The sequence below is a fragment of the Grampus griseus genome (assembly GCF_964374135.1).
Source record: "Grampus griseus genome assembly, chromosome: 3".
NCBI classification, from domain to species: domain Eukaryota; kingdom Metazoa; phylum Chordata; class Mammalia; order Artiodactyla; family Delphinidae; genus Grampus; species Grampus griseus.
The window spans coordinates 112840977-112864004 of NC_139019.1; the positions used below are offsets into that span (position 1 = coordinate 112840977).

Genomic DNA, 23028 nt, shown 5'->3' on the forward strand with positions numbered 1-23028 from the left:
GCAGTGCTATCTACCCTGTGAGTGTTGAGTCTGCACTCAGACACCTGAACGAGTCCTGGCGTGCTTTTATTTGCATATACGAGGCCTTCTCTGGCCTTCTGCTTCCCCAGCGCACTGCTGGGACGGCAGGCCGCTGGCCTGGGAGCGTGTGGGGTCAGTGCCACGGGACCCACGGCCTCGTCTGTCAGTGGGCACAGCTGATGGGCTCGTTGGGCCCAGTTATTCCTGATGCAGACACTCTGAGGACGTGGAATCCGTACTTTTTAATCGTACTGTAATGAGAGTGCCCTCCACGCCTGTCCCGCTTGCTCCGGGGAGCCCCATCCTTCCCCCTCCTGCTCCTGCCTCCCTGGATGCCTACGGAGGGCGGCTGGGTGAGGACCTGGTCTTCCAGCTGTGGTCCCAACTCTATGGCCCTGAGCACTGTTCCTCCACAGGCAGGGCCAGGCTGCCTTGGCCTCTCAGCTCTCAGGCCCTCCCCTCCATCCCTCTCCTGCCCCCTCTGAGGGAAGCAGGGCTGGGTAGGGGAGAGCCCTAGCTCCTCAAACACCGCTTCTCTCAAACGTTTTGATTCTTTCCTCAATCCTCTCTCTTCTTTAAAGACTCAGGCCTTTGGGAACCTAAGATCTAGACACCTTTCTTTTTTCCCTGCGTCTCTGTCATTTTTTCCCTGAGGTAAAGGGCCTGGGACATCCCTGTGGCTTGACCGGTGGGAAAGCAGAGGGAGAAACCCGGCTCCTTTACCTAGGAAGAGCCAGCCAGGCGGCCTCCGCTTAGAGGCTGGGGAACCTCGGAAGCTTGCTGTGTCTGCAGAGAGGGCGGAAGGGGGTTTGCTGCCTGGTTAACCAGCCTGGGTTGATTGAGGTCCGCGTGCTTCTCCTGGAGTCCCTTCTCGCTAGTAGATCACCCTTCAAGGGATAAGAGGAAGGGATGGGATAAACATAGAATGGGGCGTGGCCTGCCTGCCACAGCGGGATCAAAACTCCTAATTCCTGTCAGCCCCCCAGAGCCTCAGGCTCTACCCTTTACAGAAGCATTAATGAGTGCTTTCAGGAGCGACAGGCCGTGAAGCTGCTTATTTTTAACCAGACAATGGAGGCTGAGCTCCTGAGTGGGACAAGGTGTCTCAGTCTCCCTGAGGCAAGCAGACCTGGAGGTGTCTGTCCCGGGCTTCCCAGGCCTGCAGCCGCTGGGAGGAACATTTGCAGAGTCGCACCCAGGTTAGGGAATCTCCTTCGGCCTGGGCTGCTTTGACCAGTGTTTTGTCTCCTGGGCCCCCTTGGGACGGAGGGAGGTGCTCTGTGATGGGCAGAGGAGGCCGGCTGTGCTTTCTCAAGTGTGTGAGCTCTCCTGCTTCAGAAATAGCTCTGGGTACTAATTGGGGGTTTTTGCCCAGGAAGTGTTACTAGGATCTGTCAGGTCCTACTAGGAACCATCGGAAGGTGACAAGTCGCTGGAGACCTTGACGCTTAACCACTGGTTACCCAGAAACCTGGACAGGGCCGCCTCTCCGGAGCCCCACAGCAGTGGGAGACAGGTTACAAGCATACACTAAAGTTACAGACTAAATAATGACTGTTGTGTAGAGGGCTGCGAGGGGACGGATTGGGTGCTTTGGGAAGTGTGAGTCTGGGGGGGGGGCCTGGGCCCTTTCTCCTCCCCCTCTCTGTACTTGTGCCTTTCCCAGACTCCGTTCCTCTGTCTCCTGTTTCGTCTCTCCAAGAACTGCTTCTCCTGCCTGGCTAATTCCACAGGAGCCAAGGAAATGGGGGAAAGTAAGGGAGGTCGTCAGTGCCTGGAAAACCACTAAGCCCCTGCCTCCGGCTCCAGGCTGCCAGCTCTGCCAGCCCTCGGTCCCAAGGCCTCTCCAGCAGCTTTCCATGAAAGAGACGTCCCTCCCCGCCTCCACCACCCTCTGGCAGCCATGAATCCGTTCCTGGACTACCGTCACCCCCCCTAGATGTGGCAGCCAGGGCCTAACGGGCGCTGCTAGTTTTCGTTCCCAGTTTTCAGTTACTTAGTGGGACTTGTTTTCCTTTATCTCCTTAAGGGGCAAATTGGAGACTTGGGTTTGATAGGAAAAGATCACCCCAGGACTTGAAAAATAGGGTTGCCAGCTGCCTCTGGTAGAAAAGGCAGATAGGGAAATTGAATAATGCATCTTAGAAATGTTTATTAGCATTCTGATGATGATAAGGGAGGGATCGGAAAGGAAATCTTCCACAAGTGTTGGTCATTTGTCCCCTGGTCAGGGAGGCTGGTGTGCTTTGTGGGAAGAGTAGTTGATTTTATCCCCCACTGGACACATATATGTCTCATCCCCGATACTTAGCAAGGGACCCGGGAGATTCTGCTGAAGGGATTCAGTCATCATCTGCAGGCTTTTGGGGGGGGGGGGTGGAGCATGGATGAGCCTTTGAGAAAAGCTGCAGGTATTCTCTCCATAACAACGCACCCTCACAAAGACAAGCTCACAACTTGATGGGCACTTCAGGATTCGCAGGTTCTTTGAAATCCATCCATGGACCCTCACATAGACCCCAGGTGGAAAACTCCTGGACCAGAGTTTACATCTGTAAGGCCCCCTGCACATACATGTGCCCCCGATCCCTGTCGGACGCCTCTGCTACCTTCTTGCTGAGCACTGGGTACTGGTGCCAGGAAGGCCTGGGTTGGAGTCACATTTCAGGGCAACTTCTCCGGTCACCCATCTTGGCTGCCAAGGCCCAACAAATGTGGGCTTTTTTCCCTCTAGAAATGGGGAAGATTTGGCAACACTGGGCCTGCATTCCTTATGGCAACAATTAGCTGGGCTTGGTGTCTGTGCCTGCTTTAGGTAGGGCATGGCTGTCTGGGTTGTCATGGCCTCTTCCTGCCACCTCAATGCTGGGACCAATTCAGTTCTGTTTATCACCCCAGTTGATCTGCACTTTTCTTAGAGCAGAGTTAAGTAAACAGTTTTATCTCTGAAGATATACTGCATATCACAAAACACAAGTCTCCTATGTATGCATATAGAAAACACTCATATATGCACATGTACACGCACATACCTGTTTGGCCCACCCAGGTTGTCCGCAAGGCATCTGAATTTGTGACCTGATCCTCTTCCTCCTCATAGGGTTGCTGTGAGGGTTCAGTGGACTGATGCATGCAGAGCCCTCAGCACAGTGCCTGGTACACAGCAAGCGCTCACTCAGCACATCCAGCTGGTGTTACTAGTAAGTGATCCTTGGGGCCCAGTGGCATCTCCTCTAGCCCGCTCAGAATGGGCGTTGCTCGGGACTGGGGCGCCCTCTTGTGGCTGCTCTCCCTACTCACACCTAGGCCCCGCCGGAAAGATTTTAGGCTCCTTTCATCAGGCTCCCCTTCCCCTGCCACTCAAGGGGAGAGCGGGAGAGGTGGGATGGGAGAAAACATTCCGCTTCCCTCACCATTTCCCTTGCCTCCTTCCTGACCTTGGGGAGGTTGGGGTCACTAGGTCTGGAGACAGGAGGAGAGGCTTGGAGGTGGGGGTCCTGGCTGCGTCACTCCCATGGGTGGTACCTGCCCCCTCCCACTTGCTCATTCTCCTCCCAGAGCAGCAGATGCCCAAGGCCACCTCCAGAGAGGACGCAGGACAACAGGAGGGCAGCGCATCCACAGAGGCTTCCCAGGCTATTATGAGGTAATTTTATTTCTTTCCATTTCAGGTAAAAATAGTAAATACAAGATAATTTTAATAAAGGTAAAAATACATCATTTGGATTTTGTCGTTGTTCTCTGAACAGTGCTACCTACAGTACAATTTTTGATTTAGGATTTTTAAACCTTTTTTTATATAAACAAATAGAGCGCTTTTGCTATTAGGCTATCTGTGTTCTCATCTGGCACTTAAGAATAGATCACAGGTCACCTCCCAGTTCCTTTGGATGTATGTGGGTGGCGGGGAGGGAGTGAGCAGGGCTGCCTGGGGTGAGGCAAGATGGCCTCATGAGCCATCCAGGATGGCTTCCTGGATGCAGACAGCGCTGCAGTCCGTGTGCAGTGGGAGGGCACGAGTGTGCATCCGAGATGGCCTTTTCCTGCGCTGGCCACAGGGACATATGTCACTGTGACTGGCCTGAAGGTGTCACATGCATCGGGGGGGGCACTTCCTCCCCTCCTCCTGTGGTCTAGTTTCTCACCCAACAGCCTAGATTCACAACAGTTCTGGGTCCAGGCAGGCCACTGGGCTGCAGATGTCAGCAAGGCTGATCAGGACAGAGCCAGTTGGTCCCCTTAGAGTCCTAGAGGAGTGGCCCAGGGGCCTCCCGACCAGGGCTGGTGGCCAGGGCTTCCCACCTGGCCTTGGAATGCTGGTAGAAGTCACAGGTGCCGATGCAGGCTGTTAAATGTCTTTGCCCTTGTTCGCCCTCAGGTGGTCTTTGTTTAAGTTCTTTCCAAACTTCTCACTGAGCTGTTGGATGAGGTCTGCCAGCTCGCCGGTAGCTTGAGATTTCTCTTCAAGAAGCTCATAGCGCAGGCTGGAGATATCTTGCTTGATTTCCTTCAGTTCGCCTGCAAGGACAGATGAGATTTTGGTGAGATGAGCCTGCTGAAGGGGCTCAGCCCATAGGCATTTGGGGCGTGCATCCTTCCCACAGAATGTCAGGCTACTGGTCCGGCCCACCAAGGGTGGAGGTGAGGGGACGGGAGCTCTGTTTTGACCTAAATCCCACTCAGCTTCTACCGACGAAGGACCATTCATTCATCTGCTTAAGACCCCTCTCCCATTCCTGGTCACGCTCTCCATTAGGGGTTTGGGGTAGATGGAAGAATCAAGATCAGGGTTGTGACCTGCTAACACCGATTTATCACGGTTGTTAGAATGCTGGTTTTGGAGCCATTAGAAGCAGATTTCAAGACTCTAAGCAACACCCTCGTTAACTGAAACATTTTTTTCTCATTATGCTCCATGTTTTGTTCTGTCGTCTCAGGGAGGAGAAGCTCCCAAGCGTCTGAGGGGATCAGCTCAGCACAGTGGCTGCGGCTGTGGAGCCAGGCCTCCTCACAGGGGCAGAGTCTGTCCGCACCACGCAAGCAGCATCCCTCACCGGTGCGCCACGGTAGGCCTGCCTTCTCCTCTTTCTCTAGCAAGGGGCCACAGGTAGGGTCTTCCGCTTCTTTCCACAGCGAACCATGTGGTTAGGAATCCACATGGGCCTGGGCTGTGGGAATCATATTGTTAAGCACAAAGGGAGTCGAAAGGTTCTCTCCTGGTTTGAGAGATACTGGACTTGGCTCAAGTGTCACATTAGCCATACGTGTTTTTTAAGTATGCCTTATACACAGAAGATGCAGAGGTCTTAAAGGTACCGTTTGGCCAGTTTTGACAAAAGCATACATCCCCTATTTTCTTTCCATGGGGGCTTCTTTGGGCCCCAGTTTCGTGGTGTGATTCTAGTGGCGTGAACCTGGGCAGCCCCACCTTCTATGATCAGGTACCTTCCTGTCAATCACGTTACACGCTGTGGGGAGCTGGCTGCCATGACACCCGGCAGTTTTGTATCTGAGACCCAACAGTAGGGGTGGGTAGGTGGGCTGCTGCTCGGCTCCTAGACAGTGTCAGCCCCCGGGGCCATTCGGTCATTGCTGACCTTGAGGCTGCACTGTGGATGTCCCAGGATGAAGCAGAGGGTCACTAAATGACTAGGCTCCTTCCGGAGGCCCCTGGGGCCCTGGCAAGGGAGAGACTTCATGACTTCACTCTTGCGGGAGGCTCTTTCTAGGTGGCAAATACTTGTCCCAGGTGTCTCATGAAGATTAATTACCTGGTGTATGGTAATTTGCTTTTCGTTTAAGAGTAACTGCTTAAAATAGACTGGAAGATAACCCACACAGGGAAAATAATGTAGTCTGCAAACTTCAGTGGGCATCAGGATGACCTGGCATCCTTATCACGACGCAGACCCCCAGGCCACGCCGATGCATTAGGTCTCGGTGGGCTCTAGATCCGCATTCTTATCAAGTGCTTCTGAGGTGGGGGATTCTTTGAGAAACTGCTGGTTGGTAGCTTCTTAGAGCCAGGAAGTGAGACAGGACAGAGCTAGCTAGAACCGGGGCTGCCGCAGAATCTGAAAGAGGTGTACAGTCTGCTGCTGTCTGTATGTGTGCTCAGGGGATGAAGAATTCGGGGCCATCCTGAGCTCCAGGGACATGAGGCCGACTCACGGCAGCCGTGACTGCACAAGGCAGAGCAACTGCTGTGAGCGGGGCTCCACGCCCTGTTGCTGGTGCTGAGATGGAGGCGCTACACGCCAAGACTGGGGGGCGGCTTTAAGGTCAGAGCTAAGGGCAGCCCCAGCTGATGGTCAGCCAGGGGACAGAGACGCCAGTCCTACAACTCCGTGGACCTGAATTCTGCCAACAGCCCAACGAGCCTCCCCAGGGCCTCCAGACAGGGACGTAGCCCCACCGCCAACACCTTGACTTTAGCCTGGTGAGACCACGTCTGGCTTCCGCCCTACAGCAGATGGATCCAATCGCTTACCTTCATTGACTTCGTCATTTTCTCTATCCACCTGGGCCTTCAGGACATATCTTTTTATGAGCCGTTTCATGATTTTCTGAAATGTGAACATAAGGAAGGGATCAAACCAGCCCAGCTCCTGTGCTGTAGGTGTGAGTGCCTTCCCTCCTGCAGGGCGCCTGTCAGCACGGGGGTCCTCCCTTGTCTGATGCCTCACTTTCGAGGGGTGCCCTGCCTAGTGGGGAAGGTTCCAGTATCTCTGGATTCAATACCACCTGAGCCCGGGTTGTGAAAACAGGGTACTCTCGGTGGCAGAAGGCCCAGCCACGGAGAGAGACAGAATCACCTGAGATCCACGGGCACTGCTTGAGGGTCCTTAGGCCTGCCTGTACCCTGGCCTTTGTGACCTTAGCCCATCATGCCCTCTTCTCGGGGCCTGAGCTCCGAAACACTTTCTTGTATTTCAACAACTGATGCGATCACGGGGCAGTAAGGAAACCTTAGCAGGCCAGTGCCGGTGGAGCCGCCTCCGTCAAGCTGCTGGGCAGGAGGGGAGGTTCGCTTAGCCCACAGTCAGAACCAGGCACGGAGAACCAGTCCACTGTACTTTGGAAAATTCCCACCAGAGGCAGAGACAGATACAGCCTTGGGAGGGTTGGCCAAGATACCGCTTCCCTGAAGTCTCACCACATGCCCAACACTGTCACACTGTCAGTCACGCTGGAGGTCCCACTTATTATGCAGACTCTATAAGCCAAGGAGGCAGGAACACACAGTTAAGAGCCACCAAGAATAGAGGCAAGTGTAAGAAAGACCGCAGGCGGTGAACTTTGCATTTCGCCAGCTGGTCGGTCCAGGGTTCCTGCGATATCGCAGGATTTAAAAATGTTCTGGTGGCCGAGCCTTCTGAATCTGTTAGGAGCCAAGCAGCACCATGAAGGGGGGGCTTCCCTGCTCCTCGGCATCCCTTCTGGTGACCGACTGGCCTGCTCGCTCTGAGGACCGAGGGGACAGAGGTGGCATTTGCTAGGTTGAAGGGCCCCGAATTCTGTCCCCAGCTTTGCTATGTGAGGTCAAGCAGGTGGCTAAGTTCTCTCTGACTACCTGGGCTCAGGAAAAGCTTCTTGCAAGTAGAAGAGAAGTGAGCTGCCGGGATGCAGAGAGCTGGAGGATGGATCTCATCGTTATCACCAACTGGTGGTCCCCTCAGGGCCTTTAATGGTGACAGCCTTGCCAAGGAGGCGTCTCCAGCCCTGTGATGCCATGATTCAGTATCCCGGGACACTGAGCTCTGAGCCAGCTCATGTGGGCCACTTCTGCCCCTCCTCAGCCCCTGCTGGTGGTCCGCTTGGCTCTGTGGTTTGTGTCGTGCTCTAATTTCAGGCTGAACCGTTCATTAGTGAGTTGCCTTCATGCTGCTGCTTCTCTGAGAGGCCTGGGTCTCGTCCTGTTGGTGGTTAAACTGCAACGCTAGATTTCTCACCGATGGTCTCGTAGTCAATAAGGCAGGTCACCTGAGTTTTAAGAATCTGTGCCTTTTGTGGGACTCGATGCTCTTTTCACTTTGACTTGGAAGAACAAAACAAAATCAACGTTGTCCTGAACCAGTTCTCATGGGGGAAAAACCCCAACAAACCAGATACCCAAGTATCTGACATTCTTACTGAATAAGAAATTTGGAAGTATTCTACTGCAAACTTTCAGGCCGACATAAGACAAAGGGATCTAGTTAAAGGTTGTTGCCTTTCTAAAGGAAAACGTCAAGAATTAGAGGTCCTTCCATTTCTGGATCCATCCATTAAACAGACTGTATATTTACGACATAAGATTATAAACCAGAGAATGGAAGTGGAGAGCTCCCTTTTCTGTGATGGAGCCGAGCAGAATCCTTTCATAGCTACGGCAGCAGCTGTCATCCTCCTGGCTTCACGCGCACATTGTGTTTTAGTGCGACATGATTAAACTATGACTTTAAAAGATTTCATAGTATGTGTTTATTTTTAAGACAAATTTGTTGAGTACTTCCTGCAGCCCAGGAGTTGTGTTATCCTCCTTGACAAAATGACCTCATGGAATCCTCCCAGAAACCAGGTGAGATAGGGGTTGTCGTCTCCATTTACAGATGAGGTCCCTGAGGCTCAGAGAGCGAGGTGACTTCTCCAGGGTCACACAGCCAGAAAGTGGCAGATCTGGGATTTAACCAAAATGGAAACCAAAGCTGGGGCTTCGTCCAAGCTTCAGAAAAAGGTTAAGTGCACGATGGTTTTGGAGATGAGATGCAGGAAACTGGCTCCTGTTGGTCACAGGGGGCTTGGACTACTTCTGGGTACCAGTCTGTCCTTTACAAAGCACAAGGTCTTTTATGCAAGAAGAAGCCTCAGCTAGATTTCAGAGGATGGATTGCTAGCCCGCAGAAGAGGGTCACTGGTATGTCATTGTTCTAAATGCCCGAGGCTTGCTCTTGAACCCTGGCATGCTTGATCTGAGCTGTGGTTTCTGCAGATCTGCAGCTCCAAGGGGAGAGCAGCAAGGGTTTGCTTTTAGGATTAGGATTAGGATTAGGATTTTAGAGGTTTAATGTGGAAGCAGAATCGCGTGAGCACAGCAGACATGCAGGGACCCTCTAACCTTCCTCCGCACCCCAGGAGTGACAGGTACCTTAAGCGAGAACAGTGTGACCACCTGTTGGTTGCTTAGAGACTTCATGCTCTGATGATGACCTAGCCTCCCCTCTGGCATATGCATGTTAGACCACTTGGGATCTGTGGGAGCAAGATGCCAGTCTCGTCCCCAGCAAGTCTGAAATGGTTAGAAAATGACCAAAGTTCTCTTAACGTGGACGCTACAGAGGATCTCTGTTTGCAGAAAATATGGACATCAAAAGCCTCCCCTACTTCACTATGTGGAGGAAAAGCATGGTCCTTTGTGATGAGTTTGCGACCCTTCCTGGCCATCTTCCACAGAGTTTTCACTTCATGGAGATAATAAACTTTTCCCAAATTAACACGCCCTCGTCAGTGCCAACTTGGCCCACTTTGCCCTGAGGCATTTAGCAAGTACTGGAGATGAGAATATTCAGTGATCTTACTCAGGAAAAAATAACTAATACTGAGGTACCCGATGGGTAAGAATGGTTGTGACACCGAGACCCACATCCAGGGAGGGAGGCACACAGTTGCTCTGCCCAGACTCCGAGAGCCAGGTGGCCTCTGGCTGCTGCTGGTGAGGAGGGAATGGAAGGGACCGCTCTGTGCAGCCAGGGCAGCTGAAGACAGAGACAAGGAAGAGAATACACATGCTGAACATGGCAAACAAAGGAGCATCCCGAGGAAGGCAATGCTGCCACCTAGGAACAGAGAAATTGAGGAACATTTGGAAGAGAATGGACAAAAGGGATCACAGGACAAGTCATCTGTTAAACTGGGGTTTATCAGACCCCAGAATGGAAGAAATCAGCACTGGCAAGCTGGCTATCCTGTTGGCTTTAATCTCTACAGAAAAGGTCATCTAGAAGGCAAAAAAGAGGACTCCCCACTGGGCTTTGGGGAAGGGATTGCATCATAAAAGTTGGGGCTGTTTTCAGTGATGGACTGTGCCTAGATTCTACGATGCATTTGTGATGCAGCTCGTCTGCTTTGCCCATGAATGAAATGTATCCTCAGAGACTGAGTATATGAAGTCTGTACACACCCCAACAGGTGGACATGCCAGATGTCTTGGAACAGGTCAAGGGTAGCTTTGATAGGAAGCACACTTTGGCCATTTTGCTGGTATCATGGTTTTGTTCCATTGTTTGGTCTCATGTCCACAGAGCCCAGATTGGAAAAAAAAAATTACAAAAGCAAGGAAGCAATTTTGTGAAAAATGACAATTCAGACCCCTGGAAGCCTAAGAAAAGCAAAGCACAGAGAGCCTCTGGAGTTTGCAGGAACTGCCTCGCCTTGTAACAGAGAGCCCTAAAAAGTTGAAGGAATGACAAGCTTAAAATAAACACCCAACCTGCTAAGGGTGAGCAGTCAAGCAGATGCACTAGAGACACAAAGGAAACAAGCTTAACAACTACACACATATCAACGGCGGGGCTTTTATGTTATCGGGATTGCTGCAGAGTGTCTCAGAACCTCGATAGTGAGAGGCTGACAGCATACGGGCTCTGAGAGTTGAAGGCTGTGGGTGCAGCCTGGATGGTAAGAAAGAGGGCGTGAACTGGGTTCCTCACATTCTTGGCACTTTTGGAAGTTGCTTTGAGAGGAAAGCAATACAGCGTGGAAGGCCACCAGTGGGCCCAAGAAATCGGTTGAGCCATTTTTAGATCCCTGCCCAAATCCTTCGTTCTGTACCGGTTGCTGCCCCGTGATAGCAAAAGCACCCTCCGTTCCTAGCTTCCTCCCCACAGGCTCAGATAGAGCTCTTCCCAGGGCCTGTCAGACACAGACAGGGCAGGTTCTGACACTGTGAAGAGGAGTAAGGGGCCAGTGCCCTGGCAGCGTGATGGGGTGCAAGAGGGGTGCCCTTCTGAGTCAGACAGATCTCACTTCTACCATCCGTGTGACCTTTGCCACGAAGCCTGAATTCCCTCATCTGTTCAGTGGGGGTTACAGACCCTGCCTCTCTCACATGCCCTAGTGTCTAGTCTGATCCAGCTGCCTGTCTGTGTCAACTCAACGTTTACTCCTATTTGAGCAGATGATAGCTCAGGAAGATGCCCAGACTTGACCTTGAAGGACTGAGCAAGGTGCCAATGTACAAATGCAAGATGCTTTCTGCTCCATCCACTGTCCTCTCAGCCCTCTCCCTCTGACGCCCACTGGCCCAGTTTTTCTGTCTTCTTTCTGGTGATAACGATTTGAATAAGTCGCCCGAGGCTTTTCTTGCTGGATTCACAAAATACAGGGTGAGCCTGCTTTCCCAGGCCATCAGTAGCCTGAAGCTGCAAACCGGCTAAACTGTGTAATCATAGCAGGAAGCTCTCCGGGAGACGGAAGGCTGCAGGGACTCAGCCAGTGATGATGAAAGACAGAAATGGGATTGCTCAAGACTGCTGTGGAACAGGGCCTCGTTCATAAGGGATTCATCCTGGGTATAGACACTCACCACATCAGCTGCCTTCCTTGATATCAGCTGCTGATTCTGCTCAAAACCCAGGAGAGATCTGGCCCTAATCCATTAGGGTTTTCTTTTCTCTTCTTTTCTTTTTTTTAAATAATTTATTTTATTTATTTTATTTTTGGCTACATTGGGTCTTCATTGCGTCACGTGGGCTTTCTCTAGTTGCGGCGTGCAGGCTTCTCATTGCGGTGGCTTCTCTTGTTGGGGAGCACGGGCTCTAGGCGCGCGGGCTTCCGTAGTTGTGGCACATGGGCTCAGTAGTTGTGGCTCGCGGGCTCTAGAGCACAGGCTCAGTAGTTGTGGCGCACGGTCTTAGTTGCTCCGCGGCGTGTGGGATCTTCCCCGGGCCAGGGCTCAAACCTGTGTCCCCTGCATTGGCAGGCGGATTCTTAACCACTGCGCCATCAGGGAAGCCCCTGCTAGGGTTTTCTATCTTTTCCGTGGCACAGATAATCTCTACTTCTCTCCGAGAAGCTAAGAAATAAAAATCCTTCCCCTGACCAAAGGATTTGGTCCTGTAAAATAAATCAAAGCAGATCAAACTGGTCAGGTCCAATTTTGTGCACAATTAAAGACAAGACTTGCCCTTTGCCAATTTTTAGCCCATGTCATCTGTTAAAACTATAAGTACTATGAGGGATGAGCTGTTTCTTAATTGTACACTTAACTCCTCCGAACTGCACAGCTGGCTCCTGAAATATGGATGGAGATTCAATTAGAGACCTGTGTCTGGAAGATGCTAAGTCTGTAATGGCTCCCTCGGAGATAGTGGCACCAGGGTCATATCACCTTGGCCTGAAGGAGCACTTAGGACAGCTTCAGATTTACATCTGATAGGAGATGGTCAGCATGGGTGAAACTGCTGGTCATTGGGAGTGGGCAAGCAAGAAAAGAATGGCCTGCACTTTTATAATCAATAACCTGTAATAACCATTTATCACTGGCTGATGCAAACGGATACAGAGATTTTGCATTAATTTCCAAAAGCAAAGCAAGATCTGTATGCACATAAGTTCTCCTAATTTTTATAACAACAGACTTTGCCTGCGGGCAGTCTAAGGTCAGGTGCTTACCGGAAACATCAATATCCACCTGGTTGCTTAAGACAGATCCCTGGGAGCCATCCTGCATGCCTGCCTCTCCCTACCCGGTGCCCACTGGTTTGCATCACATCCCTTTGGCCATGCATCCCAAACGTATATTTATTTATAAATATATAAATATATATTGAGTCAGTCAGTATATTGAGTTAGTCAGTCTTTCTCCCTCACCCTTCTCACACTCCAAGTCGCCATTCCTTGTACCTGGGTGACTGTCACATCCTCCTCACTGGTCTCCCTGCTTCCACTCTCGTCCTCACTGGTCTCTTCTCATTATAGCAGTTAGGTAGTCTTCTTAAAGCATAAATACAATTTTATCATCTTCTCCCTCCCCCAAGTTAAACTCCTCCCACTGCCTTCCTGGGTACATCAGAGTGAAATCCACCTCCTGACCTTGCTCCAGGCCCCTGATTTGGACTCTGACCTCATCGCCCTCCCCTCTCCCCTACTCAGAGCTCTAGCTGCTGTGGACCCACCAAGCTTCTCCCCTCTAGCTTTTGCTGCTGCTCTTCCTCTGCCTGGAAGGCCCCACGTGGCTGCCTCCTTCTCATCTCTGAGGTTTTAGCTAACTGTCCTCTCCTTGAAGATACATCCTCTGAGAGCCATATCTAAGCAGGGGCTCCCTATTTTTCTCCATTTTAACATCTGATTGTTTTCTTCTTGGCACTTTTATCAATTTGAAGTTACATATTTATTTGTGCGTTTACTTGCTCATTGTATCTCTCCCTCTATGGACTGGAAGTGCCAGTAAGATAGGAACCATGTCTGTATCCCCAGGAAGCAGCATGGTGCCTGGCATACAGTAGGCACTCAATAAATATTTGTCGAATGAAGGAAGGAATGAAGCTGTGTTCTGGGGGGAGTGACACAGCCATGTGACTTAATTGATGTCTGAACGGAGTCCGCTTCTGCCCATACCTGGGAAAGGGGTGGTTACCTGATATCTGGTGGGCTTGCTGTAAGTGTTATTTGCTGTCAGGTTTTCAGAATTCCTCATGCCAGCCTGGTAGCGAGTCTTCTGGGAAAAAAAAATAGAAAATACATAATATATAACACATAATCCATGATACACGATTGTACATACATACATGCTAGGACTCGAAGAGGACCTGCATACGGGGCTGTCTCTAAAATGAGGACCCTCAGGAGGTCACTATACCCACTGCTGCTTGGCTTTCTAGAACGTGTTCCTGGGGCCTCTAGTTCTGTAGGATGTCAGTGGGTTACAAATCACTGTTTGGTCAGCTTTGTTTGGAAAGCACTCAGTTAAAGTGATGTGGGTGTCCTTCCTCCAAGACTCCCCAGAGATTTTAATTTGCTAATAATTGAGAATCTCCAGGAGCGGGAGATAATGGGCAGGGAACCTTTCTTCCCAGTCATCATGATCCAGATACTTTCTGGGAAGAGCTAATCTGCTTCCCAGTCCACTAAGGAGTCCCTCAGTGGGGTCCCGGCTCGGCCCGCAGGAGGAGGGGCACTGCGGCCGGCCGGCTGCCCCTGCTGGGGCTGCAGCTTTGCTGACGCGCTGGCTGATTCTGGAAAGCATGGGGTCCCTCTGGGCTCCTGACTTCCTTTGTATCAGGGGCACCATCTGAATCAAACACACAGCTCCCCCTCCCCCTCCTGCTGCCTCTCTAGCCCCATAAGTCCCACGCTACCTACCCTGAATTTAGAATTCAGCATGCCCATTTCAAGGTCATTTTCACAGCTTTTGGCCTTAGATTTGCAGAGTTTTATGAGGCACATCTTGATTCTCATTATGAGATAATAAAATGATTTAGGACTTGGCACTAGATTAAAAGGAGCAGGTAGAGTTCTTCCTTCATCAAAATAAGACAGCCAGAGCTTTGCTCGGGCAAACTTCCACTCCACATCTGCATCCTCCTGTGAGGCAAGGAAAATAACAGCACACCATCAGAGGCAGTGCTATCCAACAGCACATAACGTCAGCCGCAAAGGAGAACCACACAAGGGCATTTAAATGTTCTCAGAGCCACATTATAAAAAGTAAAATGAAACAAGTGAAATTAATATCAGTGATGTTTTTTTATTTAATCTGATAGATCCAAAATGTTATCATTTCAACATGTAATCTTTATAAAAATTATTTATGAGATAGCTCAGATTTCCTTGGCATACCAAGCCCTCGAAATTGGCATGTATTCTACACTCATAGCACATCTCAATTTGGACTGGCCACATTTCGAGTGCTCAGTACGTGTGGCTCGTGGCTACCATGTCAGACACCATCATGTGTTTCCTATTAGAAAGTGTATTTCTCATGGGTCAGAGTGCTGTCAAACGATGTTACGAGGTCTAGTGTATGTCATTCAAGGGGAGCAAACCTGATGAGCTGGCAGCAGGTCGTCTGGCCATGCCCTCTTCCCTGGTGGTGGTGGTGGTAGATTTAAAGCCCAGATCTGTTACTTCTGAGTTGGCGGCAATGCCAGAAACGCTGAGTGGGCCCCCCTGAGAGGTAGCAGGTGTGTGTTTTCTGTAGGGAGGCGCCTTGGGCCCCTGTCCTAGGAGGGTAGTCTGAGGCCAGGAAAGAGGCGTGGGGTTTGGAATCAGCTAGACCCCTACTAGCTGTGTGATGTAGGCAGTGGTCTTGGGCTCGCTCCTCTGCTCATGGTGATAGCCTGCTTCCCGCAGCCCTGAGGTCGGCACTGCATATGTGTGCTGTGGGCAGTGGGCTTTTCTCCACACGGGCCTGAGCTACACTTCAAAGGGTTGTGAGCCCAGCAGGGGCCCACATGAGGCTGCTGGGATGTGCCAGGAGAGTATAAGGTCATTACCAGCAGGCTTGTTTTTACTGAGACCCCCTCAGCACCTGGCCTGCTCTATGGGGACATGCTATACAGGTCGTTTAGACTGGAAGCTTTGTGAGGACTGGGGTTGTTCCTGGTCTCGGCTGTACAGCAGAGAGGTGTGGGAGGGACTGCCGACCTGAGAGGAAGGGTGATGCACTGGAGAGAGCACAGGCTCCGAAGGCTGGCTGGGTTCAAACCCTGCCTCTGTTCCTTACTAGCTGTGTAACCATGGCAGGTGACTTAGCTGCTCTGAGCCTCGGTTTCCTCACCTGTAAAATGAGGATAATAATACCTACCTCATAGGCTCTTGTGGGAGTTAAAGAAGTTAATGCGGGAAAAACAATGTCAGATACTTAGTAAACCCTCAGTAAGTATTATTTGTATCTCCATAGCTTAATACATTGCCTGATGTTCAACCTTCAGTCATTCAGCAAACCTCCTACTGTGTGCCCACCTAGCGCTCACCTACTGTGTGCCTGGCCTGTGCGAGGTAGGTACTGGGGATGGCAATCCTGCCCTCCTGGGACATGCAGCCTGGCCAATGACACGAGTATGTTAACTCATCAGCTCTTTGTATCTAGAGCTGGGCTAAGAGCTGGGGGAGGCGCTGGGTGCTGGGGGTCCTGCCCCTGGGGTCAGGGAAGGCTGCCCTGAGGGCTAGCATTTGAGCTGAGATCCAAGGGGTGAGTAGTTCTCAACCAGGTCAAGTGCGGGTGGGCTGGGGTGGAGAAGAGTAGCGGTTAATTAGTGGAGAGGCAGTGAGAAATGTAAACAACTCTTCGTAGGCAGTAAAGAGCAGGAGACAAAGAGGTTCAGAGCTGGAAAGTGAAATGGAGGGAGGATTGTTTGTAGTTACTTTTTTTTTTTTTAAAGATCAAGAGATGGGACTTCCCTGGTGGCACAGTGGTCAAGAATCCACCTGCCAATGCAGGGGATACTGGTTTGAGCCCTGGCCTGGGAAGATCCCACATGCCGCGGAGCAACTAAGCCCGTGTGCCACAACTACTGAGCCTGTGCTCTAGGGCCCGTGAGCCACAACTACTGAGCTCCCATGCCATAACTACTGAAGCCCGTGCGCCTAGAGCCCGTGCTCCCCAACAAGAGAAGCCACCGCAATGAGAAGCCTGCGCACCGCAACAGAGTAGCCCCACCCCTGCTCGCCGCAACTAGAGAAAGCCCGCGCACAGCAACGAAGACCCAATGCAGCCATAAATAAATAAATACATTTATTAAAAAAAAAGATCAAGAGATGCATTTAAATGCTGACAGGCAGGATTAGCTAGAGAGGGGGAGAGGGTGAGGATGTAGGTGGGGAGGGCTAATGTGCAGTGGCTGATCCCGAGGAGGAGAGAGGGTAGGGGGCCAGGGCGCATGGCTGGGGCTGCTCAGGGGGAGAAGGCCTGTCTGCCTACAGGAGGACAATGGCGGGGGCGGGGGGGAGGGGGGGCGTGGCGGGCACAGAGGCAGGCAGGTCCATGGATTCGGATGTAGGTGCTCAAGATCTGTTGAATAAATAAGTGTTCTCCTGTAAGAACTTACAAATACGTGCTTCATTAAGGTTCATCATGACCATGAACACTAGGCACGTCCCGGCAGCCGATCTTAGGGTCCTTGTACACGAATCACCAGTGAGACGGTGGGGACATTTGCTCTCACCAGACAAGGAGAAGCCCAGCGCCCAGTGGGCTGCAGTGGGCTCTCTCTGTCACCTGTCACCGCCCTGTGGTGGATAACTTGACGTCATAAGCCGTGGGCTTGCTCACTCCTGCCCCAAACTAGTGGGCATCACTCATGCTAATCACGTGACTTCCCATGTTATGTTCATTTGGACCAACGCACAGTGTGCTCGATAGGATGGGGCAGAACATCTGGGGCGAGTGCTCCAGAAACCCATGTATTCCGGGGACCATCTGGTTTCTCTTACATGTGGGGAAGCTGAGGCCCAGGAGGGCAGGGAGGGTTAGTTAGCAACAGCTCAGTATTCACATAGGTGACCAAGTCTGTAAAACACTTAAATATATATATATGTATATATATATATATGTTGTTTGTCTGCTGACACAGTGCTGCGTTCTTCTGTAGGTGGCGGGGTGGCAGGGTGGTGGGGCTGGGGGCTAAGACTAAGGCTGCACGCTGGCTCACCTCTTCCTTTCTCCTCTTACCTCTTTTTCTTGCTCAGCCTACACTCTTGCAGCGCAGTGCTGAGTATACCACATTGTTTTATCCCGCCCTGCCTTGGCACATGCTGTTCCTACGGTTTAGAATACTCTTTTGGAGGGATTTTATGGACCAAAGCTTTCCCCTAAAATTCATATGTTGAAGCCCTGACCACAAGTATCTTAGAGTGTGATTATATTTGGAGAGAGGGCCTTTAAAGAGGTAATTAAGGTTAAACGAGGCTGTAAGGGTGGGGCCCTAATCCAATTTGACTGGTGTCATCATAAGGACAGGAAGAGATACACAGAGGAGAGGCCCTGTGAGGACACAGCAAGAAGACAGTCATCGGCAAGCCAAGGAGAGAGGCCTCAGAAGAAACCAGTCCTGCCGGTACCTTGATCTTGGACTTCTAGGTTCCAGAACTGTGAGAAAATACCTTTTTGTTATTTAAGCCACCCAGTCTGTGATATTTTGTTGTGGGAGCCCTAGCAAACAAATACATGGAAGTCTTAATTTTTTTCTATACACAGATAATTGTTTCTTATAAAAGACTTAAGTACAGAGGTATACCAAGCAAACGCGAAAGTCCTTTCAAATCTCCTTTCTTGTTTCACTCCCCTCCCCAGAGGATACCCTATTTCTACCTTTGCTTTCTGTGTCTGCACATTTGTATTATTACGTACATGAGACTTGCCTATGGATATTTTTCTACAGCTTGCATTTTTTCACTTAACAATATCATAGAGATTTGCTCTGTCAGCACAGAAAGGTCTTTCTCAATGTTTATAAACAGTATTTTAAAGTCTGTGCTATATCAGTTTATTTAAATATTCCTATATTGATGGGCTATTTCCAAGTTTTTCTTGTAATGAACATCTATGTAAAATCATATGTCTGCACGGATTTGCTGAGTCAAAGGGTCAGTGCATTTTATTTTGTTTTAATGTTGCATTTATTTATTTGACTTTTAATAGGTAGAACAATGACATGATTTCTAAGCATCAGAGCGTATAAAGAGAAAGCCTGTAAACCCACCATGACCTCTAACCCCTACCTCTCAACAGGCGCCCCTTGCTGTGCCCTTCTTGTGCACCCTTCCAGGTTAGTTTTCTTTTTCAAATGATTATATGATCAAAAAGGAATACGTGTTCTTTTTTCTTCCTCTCTACATAGAGTACAATATATACATTGTTCTGCAACTTGCCTTTTCTCTACTTACCATTATAATTGGAGGTCTTTCCACATCAGAATATAGAGAAAGTCCTCATCCTTTTTAAAAGCTGCACAGTTTCCCACTGTTCAGATCCATCATAATCTATTTAACTAGATTCCTAGTAATGCTCATGTAGTTTGTTTTTCATTTCTTGCTGTTCCAAACAAGGCTGTAATCAATAGTTCACGGTTTGTGCATTTTAGATTTTGGTAAATTGCCTCCTGATATACTGTCTTGACTCCTTTGTCTGTCTAGCAAAACAAGGCTTTTGAACGGCCTTCAAGTATCACCTCTGCAAGCCTCGGCGCCCCCATCGTCATGCACTCTCTCTATTCTGCACCTCCTACACCTTCTAGGACTTCTCTGGGTGCACTGGCCCCACTGCACTGTAATTTGTTGATTGATGTATCTGTTTTCTCTCACTGGACTGAGTGAGAATCTCTTCAAGGGCAGAGATCATGTCTTGGTTATCTCTGTATCGCCAGTGCCTAGCACGGGCTTGGCTTTATTAAGTAGGTACTTAATAAATAACTCGGGAGAGGCAGAAGTGAATGTAGGGTGGAAGAAACAGTCATTCCCATTTGCCATGGGTCACCTGCATGCTGTCCTGAGGGGACACATGTAAAAGAGGAAAGATTCGTGACCCTGTTTCTTTCTGCCCTCATTGGGCCATTGCATGCATGGTGCCTGCCGTGTGTCATGGCAGGTTAACTGGAAGTGCTTCTTGGAGCGATCCAAGGAAAATGTCTGTTGTTTGCTGTTCTGGCTTCACATTTAATAACACATGAGCTTCTGACATCATTACCCCATTGCTGAAAACAGTGATGCAAATTAAACCGAGGGAGAGAGAGCATTTTCAATTAACTGGTCTTACCTCAATTTCCTGATACGAGTTGTTGATCATGGCTATTAGCATGTTGAGCAGCACGACCACCATGGTGACATTATAAACACCGTAGAGAACATAGCCAATGTTCTCGATGAATTTGTGGTCATATTTCAGCACCACCGAGATCACTTCAGACAAGCCAAAGATGGACCAAAATAAGGTTTTGAAGCTTTCTTCAACCCTGCAAGGAAACAGACAGTCCTCTCAGGAGGTTTGCATCTGCTGACACTTCTCACAGGAGAGTTGCCACTACCCAGACATCCGTGGTTACCCTGGAGTAGGGCTGGGGCTGCTAGCTGGTATCTGTACTCTGAAGTCATGAGATATTCAGGTTTCTAAGAAGACTTTGAAAGAACATGGTAAAGGGTAGACTCTTTCTTTTCCATTCAACCCTTTTATTGGGACCCTTGGCTGCAGCATCAGTTTTTATCTTGTTGCAATTACTTAAACATTTAAAATTAACCACCAGGGCAAATGTTTGTCCTTGTAGGTTATTAGCTTCAGAAAGCACACTCTTCCTTCAGTAGTCTCTTGAGTGTCTCTTCTCAGACTACCCAGCCCCACAGGAGAGGGAAGAGGATAGTGTTCGCTAATGGAGCCAGCATCATTGGCGACTGGGGCTTGCTGGGCATTTGACACAGGACAGCGTGCTTAAGCCCTGTGACCACCTCTGTGGTGGGCTGGCTTATTCCCTCCATTTGACAGCTGGAAGTACTGACGCTCAGAGCCTTCCATGCCTTTCCCAGGAGCACTCAGCTGGCAGGTGGGTGCAAATCCAGGCATGTCAGAGGTTTTCAAAAGCAGGTCCTTCTAACCACTATGCTTTACCACCATCCTGGCTCTGGGTAGTGAGGCCAGCCACATATATCGGGTGCTCTAAACTGGGGATGAATTTTCAGGAATGAGAGTGATGAGTCTGATGTGTCCATGTTGATCAAATTCACCAGGTAACTGCCCAAACCTCACCCTGCAGCTCACTCAAGGTAGACACTGCATGTACTGTAAGGGCTGCCCAGGGAAGAGCTGGCTTTTAGGACACTGCTCTTTGACACTTGAGATTATCAAGTCACCAAATACACTGGTTTTAAGAGTAAGGCCCAAGCACGTCTCACAGTCTATACTTTGTGGCTCTGACCCTATATCAGGTTTGTGACACAGAATTCAATTAGAAAGCTGGATTTTGGTTGGGTGGTTTAGAACATGCCTGTGTGTGATAATATCTGAATGGTTAAGTGCAGGTCTTTTAGTTTGCATCCAGAGTTTGGGTCCTATTATGAGAAAGCACTTTCTTTTTTCTCTTTAACATTTCAGATTTTTAGCACTTACCACAAATGGCCAGGATTAGCTAGATCTCGGGAAAAAAAATCAGCGTTTTTTAAGGATTGGTATTTATTTGACAAGATGTACAAAAATACTAGTACTTGTCACTTTGGCTAAAAGTCCAACACTGACTTGCATGAATTTTCAGCTCTCCTGTGTGTGAGAGAGTATGTGTGTGTGTATGTGTGTGTGAGTGTGTGCGTGTACGTGTGTGTGTGTGTGTCTAACCAGCTGTTTGCTCATTCCCTGTGCATCTCAGAGTCTGAAAACTGAACACTGAACTGAGTTTTTGTTGTCATTATTTGTTTTTGTTTTCTTTTAAATCTGTGAGTTTGGAATATTTAATTTATCTTAGTTTTAGTAAGAAGGAATTTAGTTAGGGGTTTAGCAATAAAGACTGGGTATCGAGCTATTATTTTAGAGCTCCAGATCCTGATGCTATTCTGAGAAAGGGGCAAAACTGTTTCCTCACTTGAGATGCAGTGTCCATTTTGTGTGAAAAAGATGCCGTTCAGCGTGTGGGCATGATTCACTGCAGGTATTGCCTTCCATTAAGAAGCAATCTTTCATTTATCACCCTAGTGGAAGGGGACAGTGGCAGAGAGAATCTAAAACCACTGAATGAGCCCCAAATCAAAACTGAAAGGAGATGGCAGGACATGATTTCTCTGACACTTGGTCCCTTCCTAGCAGGGTCAGGTGAAAACCAGAGGACACGCTGTCCAAGGGAGGGGCTGGGCAAACAGGTACTGGTGCAGGATAATGTACTTACCAGGAACAACTTAAGAAGTGGATAATACATCCAACTGAGGGACATTTGACAGAAATTCATTTTCCCTTTCTTAACTTGGAGAACCCCACAAACCTTTGGCTGACATAAATGAAGCAAGCAATTCTAAGCAGTTCTAGAACACATCCAGGGAAAACCTTCTGCATTTTGATGAGGGAAGATGGCCTAAATTCGGCATGCGTTTTGTTCTCATTTGCTTCTTGCTGTGAATTTTGTTACTAAGCTCTGATTTATCCCTGGTGCCTTCCCTTAGGCATTCTGTGTTAATAATCTGGAGGGGACAGAGCCAGCCCACTAAGCAGTATGTGTTCCAGTAAAAGAAGAATATTTACCGATCCCTAAACCTATGCCTTTGCCCCTCCTCTAATACCCCACCTCCACCCCCGAGGCTTGGAATGCTTATCTGTTCAGTTTGTTGTCTGGGTGTCAGACAGTCTTCACACCTGTTTCATTTCTATTCTATAGCTTCAGGATTCACCTCTGGACTAGTATTTGGTCATGACCTCCAAGAGAGTCTAATTACAAGTGGCCCAGACTCACTGGGATTGCCTGAGTGGAAGTAACCCCCCTCCAAAGCAATAATCCTCTGCATCAGGCTGGGCAGGAAGGGATCTTAGCCAAACTATGCCTTTTTAACAAACTCTTCTATGTTCTTTAGGGAGTGTCTATAGCCCTTGCTTCCTCTTATCATGGGGCAAAATGAGTTGCAGTAACAAAGACTTCCTTTAAGGAAAAGCTGGGTTCATTGTCTTGGATCATCCATAACGGCTAGATTCACTTTTGGGGTCTCTTGGGACTTTCATTTGTACTCACGCCCCGTGACATGAACTTTCAGTGGACTAACTGAATAGACTATTTTTGCTGTTGTTGTTTCTCAGAGGGGATATTATGGGCTGAGTTTATGTCCAGTTAGCTGGGCTAAGTGGTAAGCAATACACTATTTTATCCATAGCTCAAACCACCTAACTAAATAAATTCTAAATGGAATTGAAGCATTTAATGTTTAAAAACTACATAGTCAAAGCCAGAGTAAAATATTAGTAGTTATATAATCTTGGCCTGGGAGACGTTTCAAAACTACAGAGGGAAAGTTTGAAAGATATGCTCACGTAAAACTTTACTTGTAGATATTGAAAACATATTAAGTAAA

The 23028-nt window shown here is 49.2% G+C and overlaps 1 protein-coding gene across 1 annotated transcript in view; it reads right to left on the reverse strand.

Annotated features, from left to right (window-relative positions):
* Positions 1 to 4369: 4369 nt before the first annotated feature.
* The window catches only part of TRPC7 (transient receptor potential cation channel subfamily C member 7), a gene marked incomplete at both ends in the record, with an annotated part of 122690 nt that continues 104031 nt past the window's right edge, over positions 4370 to 23028 (reverse strand). The window contains 5 exons of the mRNA XM_082651487.1: positions 4370 to 4539; positions 6512 to 6587; positions 13637 to 13717; positions 14362 to 14583; positions 19754 to 19949. Coding sequence (XP_082507613.1) covers positions 4370 to 4539; positions 6512 to 6587; positions 13637 to 13717; positions 14362 to 14583; positions 19754 to 19949 — 745 coding nt within the window. The remainder of the gene's footprint in view (positions 4540 to 6511; positions 6588 to 13636; positions 13718 to 14361; positions 14584 to 19753; positions 19950 to 23028) is intronic.